This window comes from Zonotrichia leucophrys, chromosome 13 (assembly GCF_028769735.1).
Source record: "Zonotrichia leucophrys gambelii isolate GWCS_2022_RI chromosome 13, RI_Zleu_2.0, whole genome shotgun sequence".
Lineage (NCBI taxonomy): Eukaryota > Metazoa > Chordata > Aves > Passeriformes > Passerellidae > Zonotrichia > Zonotrichia leucophrys.
This window is the reverse complement of record NC_088183.1, coordinates 3448015-3467098: the sequence shown is the minus strand read 5'-3', so window position 1 is coordinate 3467098 and position 19084 is coordinate 3448015. Positions and strand designations below refer to the sequence as shown.

The window sequence follows — 19084 nt, the reverse complement described above, 5'->3', positions numbered from 1 at the left end:
TCGGCTGGGCTCGTTGTCCCCAGGACCCTCTCTGCCCCGGGGGAGGGAGGTGCAGGCAGCCCCCAAGAGGTTTGTGCAAGGTTTTATTACCCAACATCCACATTGACAGACTGATCCTCCCGCCCCTTCCTCCCCCCGCCCCACCCCCAAAAGAAACGAAGAGGAAAAAAGGAGAAAATGGGTGATGAAGCTGCAGCGCTGGTGTGCCACAGCTTGGCAGTGCAGGGCTGGAGGTGAGCACAGCCCGGGGCAGGGTGGCAAGGGGATGTTCCTGCTCTCCCTGGCACGGCCGTGGCACCGGACCCACAGCCCAAGGCACTGAGCAGAGCCAGGTCCCAGCGAGTGCCACGGCACTGAGTGGGCACTTGCCACGGCCCTGGCTGCCAGCTGGCACTTCAGCAAGCCCTTTGCAGCCCCACAGGGACAAAACAAGCCCAGGATGTACAGTGTGGGTTTAGGTGGGCAAGAATTTACCTTAACGAGGGAAAACGGCTGCAGTGGTGACTCTGGCACCTCCTGCACTTCTGCCCAGAGGGGATGGTGCAGCTCTCCAAGCACCCCTGGTCTGCAGCCACCTGCCCATCAGATGCTGGGCATGGCCTGGGCCCCCCTTGCTGTGGCACTGTGGGGCTGGTCCTCTGTATGGGGCCAGGCTGGGGGGGCCAAGATCCACATTTTGGCAGGACAATAAGGTGCTGCCAGCCACAGGGATGTCAGCCCAACCACGGGGATATTCACCCCCCTGCAGACTGACCCCTCACTCCCAATGCTCTTCAGCCTAGCAGAGCACAGGCCACATAGGAAGAGTGTTTGGAAAGATGGTCTCAGCCCCACAGGCCACCACGGGGGAGGTGGCTCCAGGCAGGACGCTCATGGCTGAAAGTGTCTCTTAAAAAGCTCCAAAAATGCAAACACAGTTCAATAAAAGCTCCCTCCCCCCCACCCTGTAAAACCCCAGCTGTAAAAAGTGGCAGCGTTCTGCAGTCACCGTGTCTCAGCTGCCATCGGAGAGGAGAAGCCAGCGGGCCCAGCAGGACATGTCCCCGTGTCCCCAGCACAGGGGGCCTTTCCAGCACCACTGGGGCAGCTGGACAGGCCTGGAAGCAGGGCAGGCTCCATGTCCACCACCAGCCGTGGTCAGGATGTGCTGCTTTCCAGGCAGGTGGGGCTGGGGGCCATGGGGACAGACTCCCCAAGCACCTCCAGCCACGGTGACAGGCACGAGCAGCTCTCCATCACACACGGGGTTGGCCTCTGTCTCTCTCAGATTTGAGATCTGTCCTGGTGCTCTGTGTGGCCACATCCTCCCAGCTCCAGGGCACCCACAACATGGCAGTGGGGCAGAGAGAACAGGGAAGCTGGGGGATTGGTGCTTGCCATGGGTGGCTGTGGGGACCCACGCACGGGCTGGTTGGAGCGTGGCCAAGCCCTGGACAGGCAAAGCAATGGCAGGGTGATGCACCAGTGTCTCTCCAGCATGGGAAGTGATGCTGCTGCTTGGGGTGCCAGAGTTCAGGGCAGCCAGCAGCACGCACCCTGAGCCATCTTCAGACCTGTGCCACGGGCAGGAGACGCACAGGAGCAGCTGCCTCCATCTGGAAGGAGCCACGCGCTTCCTCGTGCTGAAAAAAGCCACCAAGCACAAAGACAGGGCACCAGTCTCATGTCCCAGGGCACCTCCATGGGGCTACACTCACGGGGGAACCCCAGGCTGACAGGGAGGACCCCAGCAAAGGAGATACCCTGTGCCAGTGTGCAGTGCTCCATCACCAGCACAGCCCTGCACACTGGCACCGGGTGTCTCAGGACGCCAGGGCAGGGCCCCATCCCCAGTTTGGAGAAGCCCCGAGGCACCCCCACCCTGCCAGCACGGGCAGCAGCTCACTCCATGGCAGGGCCGGCACGGGAGCAGCACCGGGGCCGCCGGACGTTCTGCAGCAGAGCCCGAAAGACGCTGGGCGGCCGCTTGGGCTCGCCCTGGCGGGGCCCGCTCTTGACGGAGCCGGTGCGGGTGGCCTGCGGGGTCACCACCCCCTGCCGCCCGTGCTCCTCAATCTGCTTCTCCAGGTGCTTCTGGATGGCCATGCCCAGGACCTCCACCTCCATGGAGGCGCCATACACCTCCCACGTCATCCCCTTCTCATCCCAGCTCACCTCCCGGATGGGCTCCGGAGGCTCCTCCTCCACCACCTCCGGCACCGTCCCCTTCACCTGCACCTCGGGGTACGAGGTCTGCGGGGACTTGGCCACCGGTGTCATCGGCCCCGTGGCCACCGAGCGGGTCTCCACAGGCATGGACACCTGCATCTCCGCGTCCTTCTTGGAGGGCTCCAGGCGCGGGGCTGCAGAGGCTGCCTCTCTCTTGGGGAAGGTGAAGGCAGCAGCCCCACACGGGGGGCTCATGGGGCTTAAGGCCACCGACACCAAGGACACACGGTTGTCCACTTGCGTCCCCATGTCTTGTGTCCCAGTGTCCTGGGGCGGGGTCACTTCAAAGGAGTAGGATTCACAGAGCTGCTTGGCTGTGTGGGGCTGCTGGCTGCTCCCAGCACCCCCATCCTGGACTGAGCTCCCCTCAGCTTTGCCCTGGCCCAGAGCAGTGGAGCTTGGTCCTGCCTCACTTCGACCCCCAGTGCCCGCGGTGCTGGTGCTGGGGGGGTCTGCTGTGCATCCCTGGGGGTGCTTGGGAGCCTCACTGCTCTTTGTCTGGGGAGCAGCAGCCAGGGATGTCCCTTTGCTGTCCTGGGGCTGCTCCTGGCTTGGAAGCTCAGCTGTCCCGGTGCTCGCAGTGGGCTCCACGAATGCCACATGTTTGGCAAGAGCTGCCGTGCTCCCCATGTCCTTGCTGGTTGCCTGGAGGCAGGGATCAGAAACAGGGGAAGTGGGGGCTGCTGCATCCTCCTTCTGGGTGTTGGGGACCCCCATCCCTGTGGCACCACAGGCAGAGGCAGCACCACTCGGTCCTCCGCAGCTCCCTGTTGCTGCTGCCACACTCTGCTCTGTGCTGCTGTCCTGGAGAAGTGTGCCAGGAGCTGGTCCTGCTGGTGATGGCACCTTCTTCTCTGCCACTGAGTTGGCCTGGGTGCCCTGAGACTCTGCCTCAGGCACACAGCAGGTCCTCATGGCACGGGCTCCTGCAGCACAGCCAGAGCCAGGCTGGCACTCGCCCGCCACAGGGCAGCCCGGGGAGCTGGCACTGGGCTCGCAGGCGTCCTCAGCCCCAGCCTGGCAGCTCAGCACCTGCAGCCCCTCGGGCTCCTTAGCGCTGCCCATGCCCAGGGAAGGCTTCTCCCATGCTAGTCCCGCCACGGGTCTGCAAGAGAGAGGATGGGGCAGTGAGGAGCGAGCAGGACACGGACCGCCATCACACCTCAGCTGCCCACTGCTTTTCTCCATGCCACCCCTGACAACAGGTTGGGTGGCCACCTGGAGCACTGGCTGTCCCTGGCACAGCCTGTGTGATGGCACACGGTGCCCAGGCACACGGAAGGGAGGAGCAGTGTCGGCTGCTTACCGTAGAAGTCAGCCTCCTCCCGGCGCAGCAGGACCGGGAGCGGGATCCAGGCGCTGCTGGGGCTGCTGGAGCGGGAGACGCGGTGCAGGCACCCCTGCAGAGAGAGTGTGAGCTGGAGAACGGTCCTGGGCACCAGGCTGAGAACCGGGGGCTCGGCAGCCCCCTCCCGTCAGTGGGAAGCTGGGGGCAGTGAGGGGTGAGAACAAGCTGGGCCTGGGGTCCAAGGGAGGATGAAGAGAAGGGCAGGAGCCCAAGCTCTTCCCTCTCCACATGAGGGGAACACGGTCCAGTGTCACCTGGCTGTCCCCAAATCCTTCCCAGCCCTATGGGGCAGAAGCAGGGCAGAAAGCCCCAAACATCCCGGGAGCTCTGCCAATGCCAGGGAGTCCCTGCAGAGCTGGGAGCACATGGGTCCCGCAGGCGTGGGGCACTCCATGCCTCCGGACACGGCCACCCGTGGGTCCCGAAAAAGGCAGAGCCGAGAGGACACAGCTGGAGCCGAGCGTGCTCCCCCAAAGGGAGGCGGCAGGAGAGGGGGCCAGGCGGTCACAGCTGTCCCCCAGCAGGGCTGAGCCCGGAGGCGATGGTGCCCGCCCCGTCTGTGGGTTCCCACGGAGCGCCCCGATCCCCGGCGGGCCGCGCCGCCCGACCTGCCCCGACAGCACCCCGACCCCGCGGGATCGGTGCCGTGCCCGGTACCGATGCTCCACCAAGGAGCTGCGAGCCCGAGCACACGCGTGTGCACACGCACGGGCACGCACACGCCAGCACATGGCCACGGGCACACCCGCACGCACGGACACGCGTGTGTGTGCACGCCCCGGCCCCTGCTCCCCGGCCGAGCCCCGGACAAAGCCGGCACCGCGGCAGCCCCGGCCGTGGGAGGCCGACCCGCCCCCGCCGCCCGTCCCGGGGCTGCAGACCACCCCCAACCCCCCCCGCCCCGGGGGTGCCGGTACGGAGCGGGCGACGGCAGCGCCCGGCCCGGTCCCGCCACGTGCGCCCCGGGGCCGCCGGTACCTGCGGCGGATCCTCCGCCCGGTGCCGTCCTGTCCGGTCCCGTCCGGCCCCGTCCCGCTCGGCTCGGCTCGGCGCGGCGGCGGCAGCGGCGGCGAGCATGCGTAGGGCGGTGGCGGCGGGGGCGGTACCGTGCCCCGGGCCGCTCCCCCCGGCTGCCGCCCGCCCCGGCACCCCCAGCAGCAGCGGGGAGGCGAGGGACAGCCGGCTCCGCGTGGGGAGGGGGGGTCCCGGCACTCCGCATGTCCCCCGCTGTCACCGCTGTCACCACAGCGGCCCGCCCTGGGAGCCCCCCGTGGTCCCAGAGCCCCCCCGGTACCCAAAGCATCCCCGCGCCGTGTGCCCCGGGGACGAGCATCCCGGCTCTCCCGGTGCGCTCGGGCACAGCAGGACACACAACCGGCACAGGCAGAGTCAGGGGATCCCAAACCTCAGCGCAGGTCCCGCGGGTGCGGGTGACAGCAGCACAGAGCCCGGTCCCGCTCCTACCTGGTGATGGAGGCGGCCGCTTCCCTCCCGGGCATTCCCGGGAACGGGGCTGCGCCCCGGTCAGCCCGAGGGACCGGGACAGCGCGCCAGCGTGGCGGGATGGAGATGGGCTCCCGAGTACCCCTCGCCCGAGGGTGGGGGAGGACGGGGAGGGGAGAACGGCCCCGTCTAGCTCCCGGCAGCGCTTGCCTCTGCTCCCGGGCTCAGGCTTTGTCTAACTCCTTCCCACGCACTCCCGCTCGCGCTGCGGGGGGGAAGGCGGCCTGCTCGCCTCACCTGCATCCCTGCACCCCCCCAAAACCTCCAGCATGACCCCCAAACTGCCCCTCAGCGCCCTATGGGACCAGGCTCCCCTCCCCGACCCAGAGATGTCAGCTCAGAGACAGCAGCTATCGATCTATAGGGTCCGGAGGGGTGGGTGCTAAGGTTAGGCAGGTGTCCCCATCTTGGAGATAACGATAGCACCGGTCCCCCAGCCCTATAGATCTATGGGGTAAGGCTGATTCCATGGGAGCTGGCACACCTGGTTGCTTGGAGACAAGGGAGGTTGGAAATGCTTCTTTCAGTAAACAGCCAGCCTGGAACAAAACCCCGAAGGCTAAAAATAGGGAGGCAGGATATGGAAATTAAATAAAAATCCTTGCCCCCCTCCCTCTCTGGGGCAGAGCGAGGCACTGCAATGTCACCAACGGGCACTCCAGGAGGTGGCTGGAGAGGCTGGAGTGGGGGATGTATCCCTGCACCCATTCATGTGTCCCCTCCTCAAGGTGCTGGTCCCCACACTTGGTCCTGCCTGCTGCTCCCAGTCCTGCAGCATTGACTGGACCCTACTGCAAGCCTGCAGCGGTGGGGGAACTAACTCACTGTGGGGCACCGGTGTGGGGTTACATCCCGTGGTGCCCTGTATGGAATCAGACTCGGTTCCCGGCACATTCCATTTTGGGTCCAAGGGACACCATGGACTGGGACAAGTCCTGACAGGAGAGGAGACAAACACCCCCCGGCCTCTGGCTGGGGCTGTACCGCAGGCAGGAGGCTGCGGGGTCACATCCTGCTGCCATTTGCTTCCACTGCCCCTCTAAGCTCCGCCAGCAGCGTCTCTCCCCATCCTCATCGGCATCTTGCCACCAGCGTGTCCCCGTCCCACCAGCGCTGGCTGGGGCTTGGGGGGCCGGGGGGGTAAGGGGGGTGCCATGGGGAGCATCTTTCCCTCCCCGCAGGCAGCCTTCATCCCAGGCTGGCTGCCTTCTCCTCCTCCTCCTCTCCCCGCCCGGGCACCTCAGGGCTGGCAGGAGAACAATAGCGAGGAGGATGAGTAAGATGGTCCCCATCGCCTTGGCAACGCACTCCCGCGCTGCCGGCTCGGGAGGAGCCAGGCAGCTGCCTGAAAAGCGCCTTCTCCCTCGGCGGAGGGGGAGCTGGCGCAGGTAGCGCCGCACCCCCTCCCCGGGCCCTGGCCCACCTCCCACGCCGCACGGGCAGCGCCACGTGAACGCGCACCGGGCTCCCCCGCAGCCGCCGGGCCCGCACACGGCGGAGCGGCAGCGCCCGGCCCCGCACGGCCCCGCGCCCGGCTCAGCCCAGCTCGGCTCCGGTGTGCCCGGAGCGGTGGGATACAGCCGGCAGGCTCTGCTGGGAATGTGACCCCTGCCAGGAGAGGGGGTCCCGCGGTCCCCCGGCGGGCAGAGGTGTCCCCGAGGAGGTGGTGGGGCATTCGCAGATGGCAGTGACAGGGGATGCCCAGGGGCACCAGGATTCCATCTCCAGCCACAGCCATGTGTCCCGTGTTGTGCCCCAAGTCGTGTCACCGGCAGGAGGACCTTCAGCGTGCCCAGAGCTGTGAGTGCCTTGGGATGTTACCCAGAGACCATGTTACCCAAAAGCACCAAGCACCCTAAAAACAGTGCTGTTTCCCCAGCTGCCTTGGTGTGGATATGCTGGGGGGCGGGGGGGGGGATATCTGATCCCTGCCACCACCTCGTGTCCCAGGTGCCCCAAAACAGCCCGTGCCACAGCCCCGTGGGATGGGAGAGCACTGCATCCAGGACACTGCAGCCTGGTGCCTGAGAGCATCATTCAGGATGTTCCTGGGTACAGACAGGGATGTGGCCCCAGGGCCAGCTGGGGGCAGATGCAGGGATGGGGGAACAGAGAGACCCAGCTCTGCCAGCTGCTCTGTGCCACTGAGAGGGACCCAAGCATGGCATCAGTCAGTCAGAGCTGGGTGGTGACACTGGGGAACAACCCAGCCACACATTTCACCTCTCAGCACAGGATGAGGGAGAGCTCTGGAAAAGAACCAACATAAAGAATCATATAGGCAATTAATGTTTTGGGTTGGAAGGCATTTTAAAAATCATCTAGTTTCAACATCCCTGCCATGAACAAGGACACCTTCCACTAGATCAGGTTGCTCAGAGTCCCATCCAACATCACCTTGAAGGGATGGGGCAGCCACAGCTTCTCTGGGCAACCTGTGCCAGGGCCTTACCACCCTCATAGGGAAGGATTTCTTTTTAATAATTAACCTAAATCTATCCTCCTTCAGCTTAAAGAATTCCCCCTTGTCCTATCACTCCACACCCTTGTAAAAAGTCTCTCTCCAGCTCTCCTTAGGTACTGGAAGGAGTTCTAAGGTCTCCTCAGAGCCTTCTCCAGGCTGAACAGCCCCAGCTCTCCCATCCTGTCTCCACAGCTGAATGCTCCTGCCTTCTGATCATCAATACATTCATCTATTACAACCAGATGCTGCTGTTCCAGAAGAGCAAAACCCTTTCCTACAGTGCCTCTGTGCCTTTGTGGCAGACAGGCAGGGACTCTTCACTTCTCCTCTCTCCTTTCCCAGGGGTTCATTTCAGCAGCTCAATCCATGCCCATGAAGTGAAAGCCCAGGCTGCATTAACAGCACACAAATGCACTGTGGTGGGTCAGTACAAAGGGAACACAAAGCACACGGTGACTTGGGCATGGGATGGGGCCACGAGTCAGGAAAGCTCATTAGGTGCTGTGGAAAACAGCAGGGCTTTGGAAGAGCAGGATGCCCCCCTGGGCACGGATGAGTGAGGGCAGGTCTTGTTGCAGAATACCCCCCTGGCAGCCCGGGATGTTGGTGTTGATCAGGAGGTGTCCAGCATGGTGCTCCTCAGATCAGCCTCTGTGCCTGGGTTGTCATGGATTCAGCTCTGGCTGGTGGCATTTGTGGCAGGCTCAAGGTCCGTATCCCATCCTGCCTCCAGCTCTGCTCTGCAGAGGCTCCATGGCATTACCAGGGATCCATGGCATTACCAGGGATCCATGTGTGGCACGGGGGAGCCGTGGCCCCTTGCCTGGATTCACCAACACGGTCACGACTGCCAGAGTCACTTCCTCCCCCTGGGGAGCAGGTGAGCTGGCAGAGAACATCTGTCTGCCTCACCCAGCCTTCTCCAGATGTTCCTTTTTGTGTTGCCATGGTGGGTGTGAGGATGAATCCAAGGAAATGCTGGGTGAGTTCACTCCTCGTTTCCCTGCCGACAGCCCATAACTCACGCTCCATTTGCACAGCCCTCCCTCTCCCGGTGCCAGTGTGCTCTGACGAGTGGGGGGAGACGTTTGTAGTGAGTAACACTCACCCAGCGCTGTGAAAAGCAGCTTGGGGCTGCACAGGGGGGTGAACTCTGGTTTATGGGTCGGTGCATCTGGCTGGAGACGCTGAGGGAGCCTGGAGTGGGGATGCTCCCACCCCTGCCTGCTGTGCTGGGGGAAGGGGCAAATCAGCAAGGGCTTAGAAGGGCAGTGAGCAAAGGGAGCAGGAGTTCACACATCTCTTTATCTCTTTTTTCCATTCCTGGGTCCCCAGCTGCTGTGACTAAACTCCCTGGAGCCAGCAGGCAGGGCAGGACAGCTGCTGGATGCTGTACTGAGCTCTGTGATTTTTCCTGGGGCCTCTAGTAACAACTGTGTTTTGTTGTTCTTGCACAGGAACACGAGCCTGAGAAAATAACAAGGCCTTTTACTATAGAAAAGCCCAAGAAGGAGTTTGTAGGTGGTGGGTTTGTCCCTGCTCTGTAAGCAGTGTGTGCTGGCAGCCAGGGGAGCAGGCAGCAGCTGCCTGGCCAGGCAGATACAGAGGATGCCACCATCACTGCCTGTCACTGTCCTGGTGCTCCACCATCCCTTCACACCCTCCTTTGCCTGCACTGAGAATTTGGAGTAGAGGGACTCAGAATTGTCCTGCTGGGCAGGGCCGCACTTGGACATTATCCTGTACTCCCTGCTCAGACTCAGGCAGGAGTGAAGGTTTCTCCTGCCTCAGGCACACAGAGAGTGTGAGAGAGAGTTCAGTGAGTGCTGATCACAAGGCAAGGACCTCTACACTCCCTCTTGGCAAGGGCCAAGGCAAAGACCCTGTGAAAGCCAAAGCCATTCACACCTGAGGAAATCTGGGGTGGCCTTGGGACATGGGTAGCACCACATTTTGGTCAGGGGACTCCTTGGTGTGCCAGAGACCATGACCAGCCCGTGGAAATCACCCAGTTCTAGATATGCTTTGTTTGGAGCTCAGCAAATGAGTTGCAGGACAAGATGTGGCTGATTTTTCCACCTCCACAGGGCCTGGGATTGGTGCGCTGGCCCCTGATGTCAATACTTGGGGAGTGGAAGATGGATAGCAAACATCCACACCCGCTCAGTGGGGCACTGGGTAAACTCTGATAGCACCAGTTTGGAGCCTGAGAGCTCGGTGGGACCCTGAGAACACCAGCAGTGCGTTTTCTCCTCTCCTCCCAGGAAGGACCTTCCCTCCCTTCCCTGCAGACCAGGTCGAGCTCACAACTGCGGTGAGGTGCTTCCCCCTGCTGTAACTCCAGGAGCTCCTGCTCCTGGCCAGGCGCTGCTGCCCCGATGCAGCGCCCGCAGCTGCCCATTCCCGAGGCCATTGACAGGGAGGAATAAGCTGGAAAACACACGGCTGAAATGCTTCTGGCACTCTGTGCATCCCTCCAAGCCCGCTCTCCTCACAGCAGTTCCCTTCCCGTGAAAGAGGCTCTGAACCAAGGCTGCACCCTGAGCTCCTGCCCGCAGGAATGGTCCTGTCTGTGCTGATCCTTCTTCTCTCCACACATCCTTCTGCTTCGCTGGTACAGCTGATACAGCAGAGAATGAGACAGCTGGAAACCCTGACTACTCTGTGCATAGTTCTGCTGAGTTTTGGGACTCGTTTTGCAGCGTCAGTTTTGCTTTTAGGAGCTGTACCAAGCTGGTAAGGGCTTCGGGGCAAACAGTGGAAAATCCTCTGTCCCAGTCAGGAAAGTTGATGTCCCCCATGGCCCTGCTCTGTGCTGGTGCTGTGGCAGCCAATTGCACTGGAGTGTGAGGTGCAGGATTGCTCAGATTGTGCCTGGATGCTGCGTGGTGCCCACCGAGGGACTGTTTCTCACTGGATCTGTTTTCTATCAGGATTGGCTCCTAGGAACTGAACAGCATGCTGTGCTTGGAACATCACGTCCAGGAGCTCTGGAGGTGATAAAGACAGCATGAGCTGGAAGGTGACCAGACTCTGCTTTTCACTACCCTCCCACCAGCCAAGGGTGGTGACCTGCCAGGTCCTTGTCTCCATCCAGCCTAAACATTCACCAAGAACAGCTATGCTGAGGTTTCTATTTGTGCTTTTCAGCAAAAGCTCCTGAGAAGGAGTTGTTACCAGCACAGAGGGTCAAGTTAAATGTTTGTCCCCACAGCTTCCCTCTCCCCACACCCCACATCTCTGCTCCATGTCACTGGAGGGCTTTGGCAAAGTGGGCTGAACACCTGCACACTTGCAGGGAGCAAGGACCATTGGAATGACCTTGCCTGGCTCTTCTCCACTCTCAGTCTCCATTGTTTTATCAGATCTTCCCCCAGGGCAGAGGAGAGGATGCTCTTGAAGGTACTGGGGCATCACTGTGTTGGCACTGAAAATCATGGGCAGCAGAAAAAAGTGAGCAAGTTATATTTGGACAAACACCAGCTTCCTCCCACCATGTGTGTAGGATTGTCCTGCACCATGGAACAGTCAGCTGAGGTACCTGAGGGCTCTTTGCCTCACCCATCCTTGTTCTTGGCCTCTTTGCCTTGCTGCAGAGACCCTTGGCTGTATTTGAGGGGTTCCCACCCATGGCACCTCATCACAGCTCCTGGCAGGTCAGCCCAAGGTTCATCTTCCCACGGTGACTCCATCGATCTCGGATAAAGCTTCATTCTCAGCAGTGCTCCTTGTTGCTGCTGAGTCCCTCTCTCTGTTCCCACAAAGCTGTGTGCCCCATTTCCAGGGTTGTGCCAGGCTTGTGCCTGGTGCTCTCACCTGGCACTGCCCACGTGGGGACCTCTGCCCACTCTTGCTGCCAAACTCTCCTGTGGCAGACACCAGCCTCACAGCTCTGTGCTCTCTAGAAAATGACAGCCATGACTGCAAGTCCAGCCTGGATGTGGGCAGGGAACCTGGAGCAGGTGTTCACTGTGTGCAGTGAGGGCAGCTGCACCCACAGACACAGCACCAGGGGAGCTGTCCCCTGAGGGTCACAGTCCTGCTGTGCAGGGGGTGTGCACACAGGGGACACCCTGCTTCCTATAAAGTGTTGGTTTGAGCAAGTTCCCTCCCTGCTCTCTGGCTTCCAGCTCTCACAGCTCTCCTGTCTCCCCCCACTCTGCCCCTGCCCCAGCCCCAGCCATGCTGCTCCTGGTTTGGGTCTGCTTGCCCATGGATAGCAGAATTGGCAAGGGAAGGAAAAAATGCTCTAGGGAACAGCCAGGCAGCCCCCAAAGAGCTGCTTCAGTCCTTCCAATAACACACAGTGAGTGCTGTGAGCACTGCTGCAACCAGAGCCAGGCTGGGATTTGCTGGCATCAGCAAACCTGTTGTGAGGCCATGCTGACTGCTGCAGCTTCACTCCTTGCTGGCAAAGCTGGAGCCAGCACAGGTGGGGGATCTAATCTGATATTCATGGCAGGGACACTCAGCCCAGCCTCTCACCCCAGCCTGTGATGCAGTCAAGGGGCTAAAGGCTAGCTGGGAGCCTAGGCTGGGTTGGTAGGAGAGCTGAAGACTCAAGGATGACACTGTGGGGTGGACACAGAACCCCCTGGACCCACAGAACCCTGTGCCATGGCAGGCATCCCACAGAATGTGTGACACCCACCTGCCCTTCAGGTGGTCACATTGCATCTGAACAAGCTGTGGGTGACAGCCATGTCCCCTTCCCCTTGAGGGGACCAAGAGCATATAAAGAGAGGGGAACCAGTGCTGGAGCTCAGGGCTGTGTCTGCCCTCATCCTGGCTTGTTGTTCTCAGCCCCACAGGGCCCCCTGCAGATGCAAAGCCCTGCAGACATCTGCAGGGTGCTATGGGGACACTGCCTGCACCTCAGGTCTCAGCCAGAGTCTGGCTGGAATCAGGGCACAGTGACCTGCTGTGCTGCAGCAGCCAGCAGACAGAAAGGCCTCTTGTCCTCATGAGCAACCAGCCCTGCCCACTCCCCCCAGCACCAACCCCAAAACTCCTTCTGCCACCAAAGCACGGGGCCAACCCCTCCCCAGGGACCCCACAAGCAGGACCAGGGGGCTACAGACAAGAGTTGGCTTTATTCACGGACACGAGGGCAGCTGTGTCACTGGCAGCTGCCCTCGTATTGCACATCCAGCGACGGGGGAATATCCATGCCACGTCACAACACAGCGTCGGCACTATGGGACCTCGGGGGAGGCGCGGACACCGCCACCACCCAGCAGGCTGGGGAGCGGGCTGGGGCGCCAAGGGTTCACAAAGGCAAAAGACCCGTCCACCCATAGATAGAGAGAGAGATATATATATAAAAAAAAATAGTTCCACGATGACCAGAGCAGAACCACAGGGACACGCGTGCAAGCGAAATGTACAGCAGCCCGCGAGCAGGTAAACATGCTTTGTACACACACAGACACACCGGGACACGGCCAGGGTTTATGGTGCTGGGAGGGAGACAGAGCCATAAACCCGGGCCTCACACACTCACTCACACACTCACACTCACACACACTCACACACACCGGCCCCTGTGGGCAGTGCCCACGGCTCGGCCACACGCCAGGGCTTGGGGACTTGGACACAGCGGGTGTTTCTCACTGCTAGACATGGTACGGAGACACGGACACGGTCCCTTGGAACGGAACTGGAGGAAGAACTCGTGAGCGAACGGGGCAGGGGCGCCCCTGCTCCTCCCCGGCGCACGGGCACCGGCCGGGGCCGGCTGGAGAGGAGCAGGGGGCTACCGGCGGTTCGTTGTGCTGCTGGTGGAAGAGGCAAGGATGGGGGTCCATTATGCCTCTGGCTCGTATTCCTGGTATTCCTCCTGTGGGATGGGGAAAGAAAGAGCCAGTGTGAGAGTTCAGGTGGGGCACAGAGCCCCGGTCCTCTCCAGCCCATCCTCAGCTTTGCTCTGGACAGTGCACTGACCACTGTCCTACTGGGTCCACTGTGCCACCCTGTCCCCTCACCTGTGGGGGTTCCTCGTAGTTCTCCCCCTCTGGCTCCAGCAGCGGCTCGACCAGTGGCTCCTCCACAGCCTCCTGGGCCACCTCCTCTGCCTGAGAGTGAACCAGGAGGTCAGTGCCACACACACACACACAGACACAGCACCCACCCTGCCTGCCCCTGCCAGACCAGCAATGCACCCAGGATACAAGGTGCTCCATGGGGAGCCAGTGGGATCCTGGCACACAGCACCCAGCTGGGAGGTGACATCCATGAGTCCGTGGGATCAGGGGCTGTGTGTGTATGTCCCTATATACACTATTCCCAGCCCCAGCCTCGGGCAGGCAATGAGTGCTGGCACCACGTGGGCCTCGGCAGGCTGCAGGAGCTGGCAGGGAGCTGCAGGAGCATCCTGCATCCCTGGCAGGGGAGGGCGGCGCTGGGTAACCCCTCCCCGGGGCTGGCAGCCGGGAAAGGGGGGCAGCCAATCCCCCCGTGCAGCGGCGGTGGCGGCGGCGGCGGTGGCCTCATTTCTTCAGCTGATGCTATTTTGGGCTAAGCTGGAAGCCAAGGGCTCATGGGGCGGCGAGCTGGAACCCGCTGCCCCTCCCGCAGCTGTCAGGTCACCTCGCAGCGCTGGAGCGCCGCAGGCCCGGGCCAGGCCCGGCCGCCATGGCAGGCCCCGAGCGCGCACACGTCCGCACAGGCCGCGCACGAGGCCGTGCCCGCCCGGGGCACGAGGAGACCACCTGGGCACCCTCGTGCTCTCTGCTTTGGGGCTGGGCAACAGCCAAAGGGCTCCTCGCCAAAGCCGGGCACGTGCCAGCCTCCCCACGGGCATGGCAGTGCCCGGGGACTCTCACCTTCAGGTCTGCAGGGAACTCCTCCTTCTTCACCAGCCCGGTGGCCGCCGCGATGTTGCCGGCGCCAGTGAAGGCGGCCTCGCCCAGCTGGGATGCCTGCTCCTTCGCTTTCTCAGCCACTGCAAGAGCCAGGGGTGCCCATCAGTGCCCCCCGTGCCACAAAGGGTGCCCAGCTGTGGCTTCATGCCCTGTGCCACCCACAGGGGAGCTGGCAGGGAGATGCTGGGCAGGATCAGGCTCTCCTCACTTCCTTGCCCTGGTGGGGAGGGGAGGGGGCCATGACACTGCTCTGCAGCTGGGCAAGGAGTGTGAGCAGCCGCTGCAAATCCTTGGTTGCCAGCCCTGTTATATAAGAGGCTTTAGCAGAGTGACATCAGCCCCTCAATTAGCCTCTGATCTCGTTAGTGTGGCCATGCTCTCAGGGCCAGAGGGGTACCGCGGGAGGAAGACAGAGGGGCTCGTACCTGAGGTTACGCCTTGCACCACACCTTGGGTTTTACTCCCTGAGGGTAGAAAGAGACAGAGATGGGGTTAGAGGGACTGACAGCTGGGCTCCAACATGCACCATGCCCAGACCCTGGCAGGGCTCTGATCCACGACAGCAGCCTGTCCACACCCCATGCCAGGGCACCTAGGGGTCTGAGCACTTGCCTGGCTCCCCTCAAGGCTCCTGTTGTCCCTGCAGGAGCCAGAACTGGGGCAGCACGGAGCTGCCACCATGTGCCAGGCAGGGCAGAGACCCCAGGGCCCAGCACTGTGTCAGGGCACAGGCAGGCAGGGTGAATGCCAGCAGTGCTGCTGAGAGAAACCTTCCACAGGATCCAAACCTACAGCTGGTGCCAACAGAGCATGAAAAGCCCCACAGCTGGAGTGCCCGGAGCTGGGTGCTGCTGCTGGCTGTGCCAACCCTGCCAGGCTCCCTTGAGCAGAGCAACACCACCCAGGACATCCCATGGAATGGGAATAGGGTGTCTAGGATGGAAGGAAAGGAAGGGCTGGGCAGCCCCTGTAGGATGGGGCCTCAGGCTGTTCCTTGAGCTGCTGTACCAGCAAATACACCCTAGTGAGGATGGGGGCCCAGGGCGTGCACCCACCACTGCCCAGGGGAACAGTTTTGGGGCCTCAGCTCTCCCACAGAGCTTGTGCCCTCTGGAGCAGAACAGAGCCTCAGCCCTGCACCCTCCTCCGTCTCACTGCAAGCAGAGCTGGCCTCAGCTCCCTCCCTGGGCATTCCAGCACCACAGACTGCCCAGGAACTGCTCCTCCTGCCAGCCATGTCTTCTAGGACTTGGCCCCGAACAGATCCCGCCCCCGAGGGGCAGCACGGAGGGACCCCTCAGTCCCCAGCCGGGGGCAGGGGAGATGCCGGTGTGGGATCAGCGCCAGGGCACTGCCTCTCCAAGGGGGACAAACGCGGTCCCCAACCCCTGACCCAAGACAGGCACATCCCAACACAGAGGTCACCACCTCCATCATGGTCCCTCTGCTTTCCTGCCCCAGATCATCCCGGCCACAGAGCTGAGAGACCCTCAGGCTGGGAGCTGCAAGGGGTCCGGTGCCCGAGGGTTCCATGGCCTCAGCCTGGGGAACGGTCACCGACTCTGCTCCTGCCTGCGGATCCCACTCTCCTGCCCTGCAGATTCCCGGTGGGCAGCGAGGCACTGCGGACACCGACCCTCTGCCCCGGGGCACTCTGCCGCAGGGTGGTGGTGGCGGGGAAGGAGCAGGGGAGAGGGGGAGCGGGGCCGGGGACAGGTGGGAACGCCAGGGGGACGGCAGGAGGATGGGCTGGAGGACGCAAGGGCAAACGCAGGAGCAGGCAAGGGCAAGCAGAGAGAGCCGGCAGGGCAGGCAGGGACGGGCAGAGATTAGCCGGGGATGGAGAGGCAGGGGGCAGGCAGGGGCTGGCAGGGGGCTGGCAGGGCAAGCCGGTCCTTACCGACATAGAGGACCCCTTCCTTGGTCTTCTCCGCGGCCTCGGCCACCCCCTGCTTGGTCTTCTCAGCTGCGGCAACCACCCCCTCCTTGGCCTTGGACAAGCCCTTCATAAACACCTCCATGGCGGCTCTGCGGGGAGAGGCCGCAAGGCTTCAACCCGCCCCGGCCCCGCGCCCGCCCGCGCCGCGCATCCTGGTCCCGCGCATCCCTTCCCCGCGCATCCCGGTCCCGCGCATCCCGGTCCCGCGCATCCCTTCCCCGCGCATCCCCTCCCCGCGTATCCCGGTCCCGCCGCCCGCCTGACCTGGCTCGCTGTCGGCGGGGACGGGCGGGCCGGGCCGGGCCGGGCCGGGCTGCGGCGGGGCGGGCTCAGTGCGGCTGTGCCGGGGCCGCGCTGCGCCGCGCTGCGCCGTGATGCGCGGGGGGGACCGCGCCGCGCCGGGCTGCGCCGGGCTGAGCCGGGCTGAGCCGTGCTCGGCCGTGCCGAGCCGTGCCCCGCCGCCCCGCGCCGCCCCGCGCCGCCCTGCACCGCCCCGCAAGGCAGCGGCGCCCCCGGCCCTTCGCCGGTCCAGCCCCGCAGGCTCCCTCCCCGCGCTGCGCGGACCCCCGGGGCTGTCGTTCTTCCCATCCCCATCGCTCATCGCGATCCCACCCCACGCTGTCCCCACGCTATTCTGTCCCGATCCCCATCGCGTCCTATCCTACCTTCTCCCGGTCACATCTCCTCCCGTTCCTTGTCCCATCTCGTCCCGATCCCACTGCTTTCCACCTACAGGCTGCCTTTACCCCATTCCATCCTTACTGCCATCCAGCTCCCTCCACATTCCACCCTGTCTCTATGCCATTCCCATCCCCTCCTCGTCATGTCCTCTCCCCACCTCATCCCACCCCATTCCCATCCCACCACATCCAGTTCTGAACCCATCCCCTCCCCATCACATCCTGTCCTGACTCCATCCTCCCCATCCCATCCCATCCTGTCCCTCCCTTCCAACCCGCTGCTATCCCACCCTCCCTGGGTACCATCCTGCCCTGCCCGTACCACACCATGCTCCCCACACATGGTGCCCAACTTACACAACTCTCCACTCCCTCATCCTGATCCCATCCCGCTCTGAGCCCCTGTCCTCATCCCCCAGCTCCCTGCCCTAGAGAGGGATCCCCATCTCTCTGCTCCCCAGGAGGGGCAGGACTGGCTCCGTCTCCCCAGGACACCACCCACCCTTCCTCCCCACCAGGTGCAGCTGGGATAGCTCCTCATCCCCACCTGCCTGTGGGCACTTAAGGGCCAGAGGCAGCCTGGGAGAGCCTCTGCTGGTCAGGATGGCTACAGGGGAGCAGGTGGGTGCTCGCCCTGTGGGTTTGGGGAGGCTGCAGAACACAGAGAGCCCCACTGGCCCTCGGGGTGCCCAGTGTGGGAGGTGGCTGGGGGGCTGCAGGCTCCCTGTTGGGGTGCTCATGGGGCTCCTCGGGGCTGTCCCGCCTTCCTCTGCAGAGGCAACAGGAGCGCCGCCGCCAGAGGGCTCGGCAGCAAGAGCTGCTCCCGGCAGAGATCCAGGGCAAGCACCCCCTGCAGAACAGGTATGGGAGGCCTGGCCTGGGCAGCCTCTCCCAGCACTGGGAGGGGTGTGGGGGCCGGAGGGTGACTCTGGCATGGCTGAACGCCCCATCTCCCCTCTGTCCCCAGATGGGCACTCTGGTTTTTCAAGAATGACAAGAGCAAGATGTGGCAGGCAAACCTGCGCCTGGTCACCAAATTCAGCACTGTGGAGGATTTCTGGGCGTGAGTGTGCATTGGGTGGGCTCACCCACTGTGTCCCTTCTGGAGCTGTTCTGGTGGGGGGGTCTGAGCCTGAGGCACCCATTCTCACCTGCTCTGTGTCTCCATCTAACCCAGGCTGTACACTCACATCCAGCTCGCCAGCAAGCTCACAGCTGGCTGTGACTACTCCCTCTTCAAGGTATGACACTCCATCCTCAGAATCCCCCAGCAGCTGGCATTATGGGGGTGCACCGGCTGCTGGTAAGGGTGTCAGCATGGCCTGGCCATAAGGTGGGAGGGGAAGCCTGGCTGGATGTTCACAGCTCCCCAGGCCAGCTCTGGCCAGTACTTGGTGCTCCTGACTGTCCCTTTGCCCGCCCCCAGGATGGCATCGAGCCCATGTGGGAGGACAGCCAGAACAAGCGCGGTGGGCGCTGGCTCATCACGCTGGCCAAGCAGCAGCGGCACACGGAGCTGGACCGCTTCTGGCTGGACACAGTGAGTGCTGCCCACCCCAGGGTCCTGCCTGGGCTGCTCCCCCTGCCCTGGGGCTGGCACAGTGGGGACTGTGCCAGGCTCCCCTTCTCCTCCCAACAGCTGCTGTGCCTCATTGGGGAGATGTTTGATGAGTACAGCGACGAGGTGTGCGGGGCCGTCATCAACATCCGCACCAAGGGGGACAAGATTGCCATCTGGACCCGGGAAGCAGAGAACCAGGAAGGGGTCACCCACATTGGGTAATGCAGCTCTGGGGGAGGCTGCACAGGGCAATAAGGGCTCCCCCTGCTTGGGGGAATAGGCACAATGGGAGTAGAGGTGCTGCCCTGTTCATGCATGCCCTTCTCTCCTCCAGGCGTGTCTACAAGGAGCACCTGGGTCTGTCACAGAAGGTGGCCATTGGGTACCAGGCTCATGCCGATACAGCCACCAAGAGCGGCTCCCTTGCCAAGACCAAGTTTGTGATGTGATTGTGGGAAGAGTGGGCAGCTGCCTATGAAGTCCCCATGTTCTGTCTCACAATAAATTTCTGCATCTGA

The 19084-nt window shown here is 62.9% G+C and overlaps 3 protein-coding genes across 6 annotated transcripts; 1 reads left to right on the top strand and 2 right to left on the bottom strand.

Annotated features, from left to right (window-relative positions):
• Positions 1-96: 96 nt before the first annotated feature.
• GPRIN1 (G protein regulated inducer of neurite outgrowth 1) lies at positions 97-5229 on the bottom strand. 2 transcript variants are annotated; one of them, XM_064725188.1, is made up of 3 exons: positions 5021-5229; positions 3515-3608; positions 97-3313 (listed from the first exon to the last, which is right to left on the bottom strand). In XM_064725188.1, the coding sequence occupies exon 3, from the start codon at positions 3271-3273 to the stop codon at positions 1882-1884; it is 1392 nt and encodes a 463-aa protein (XP_064581258.1). In that variant the 5' UTR covers positions 3274-3313; positions 3515-3608; positions 5021-5229; the 3' UTR covers positions 97-1881. The 2 variants fall into 2 exon arrangements, with proteins under 2 accessions (XP_064581258.1, XP_064581259.1); XM_064725189.1 differs by lacking the exon at positions 5021-5229 and adding an exon at positions 4535-4674.
• A 7368-nt stretch (positions 5230-12597) lies between these two features.
• SNCB (synuclein beta) lies at positions 12598-17171 on the bottom strand. Of its 2 annotated transcripts, none has more exons than XM_064724942.1 (6): positions 16991-17171; positions 16287-16414; positions 14812-14850; positions 14348-14466; positions 13508-13597; positions 12598-13362 (listed from the first exon to the last, which is right to left on the bottom strand). In XM_064724942.1, the coding sequence occupies exons 1-6, from the start codon at positions 17026-17028 to the stop codon at positions 13330-13332; spliced, it is 447 nt and encodes a 148-aa protein (XP_064581012.1). In that variant the 5' UTR covers positions 17029-17171; the 3' UTR covers positions 12598-13329. The 2 variants fall into 2 exon arrangements, with proteins under 2 accessions (XP_064581012.1, XP_064581013.1); XM_064724943.1 differs by lacking the exon at positions 16991-17171 and adding an exon at positions 16590-16731.
• A 51-nt stretch (positions 17172-17222) lies between these two features.
• EIF4E1B (eukaryotic translation initiation factor 4E family member 1B) lies at positions 17223-19084 on the top strand. 2 transcript variants are annotated; one of them, XM_064724939.1, is made up of 7 exons: positions 17223-17626; positions 17781-17866; positions 17973-18068; positions 18183-18246; positions 18432-18545; positions 18645-18784; positions 18901-19084. In XM_064724939.1, the coding sequence occupies exons 1-7, from the start codon at positions 17609-17611 to the stop codon at positions 19013-19015; spliced, it is 633 nt and encodes a 210-aa protein (XP_064581009.1). In that variant the 5' UTR covers positions 17223-17608; the 3' UTR covers positions 19016-19084. The 2 variants fall into 2 exon arrangements, with proteins under 2 accessions (XP_064581009.1, XP_064581010.1); XM_064724940.1 differs by having other exon boundaries at positions 17438-17626; positions 18432-18784.

Bases quoted from the DNA above. Each gene is read 5' to 3' on its own strand.
- SNCB (XM_064724942.1), bottom strand. From the start codon at position 17,028: ATGGGACAAGGAACGGGAGGAGATGTGACCGGGAGAAG. The intron at 16,415-16,990 runs GTAGGATAGGAC...CTCTCCCCGCAG, and splicing joins GGAGATGTGACCGGGAGAAG to AGCCGCCATGGAGGTGTTTA. The intron at 14,851-16,286 runs GTAAGGACCGGC...TTCTACCCTCAG, and splicing joins GGAAGGGGTCCTCTATGTCG to GGAGTAAAACCCAAGGTGTG.
- EIF4E1B (XM_064724940.1), top strand. The intron at 18,247-18,431 runs GTATGACACTCC...GCCCGCCCCCAG, and splicing joins GTGACTACTCCCTCTTCAAG to GATGGCATCGAGCCCATGTG. The intron at 18,785-18,900 runs GTAATGCAGCTC...TCTCTCCTCCAG, and splicing joins GAAGGGGTCACCCACATTGG to GCGTGTCTACAAGGAGCACC.
- GPRIN1 (XM_064725188.1), bottom strand. From the start codon at position 3,273: ATGGGCAGCGCTAAGGAGCCCGAGGGGCTGCAGGTGCTGAGCTGCCAG.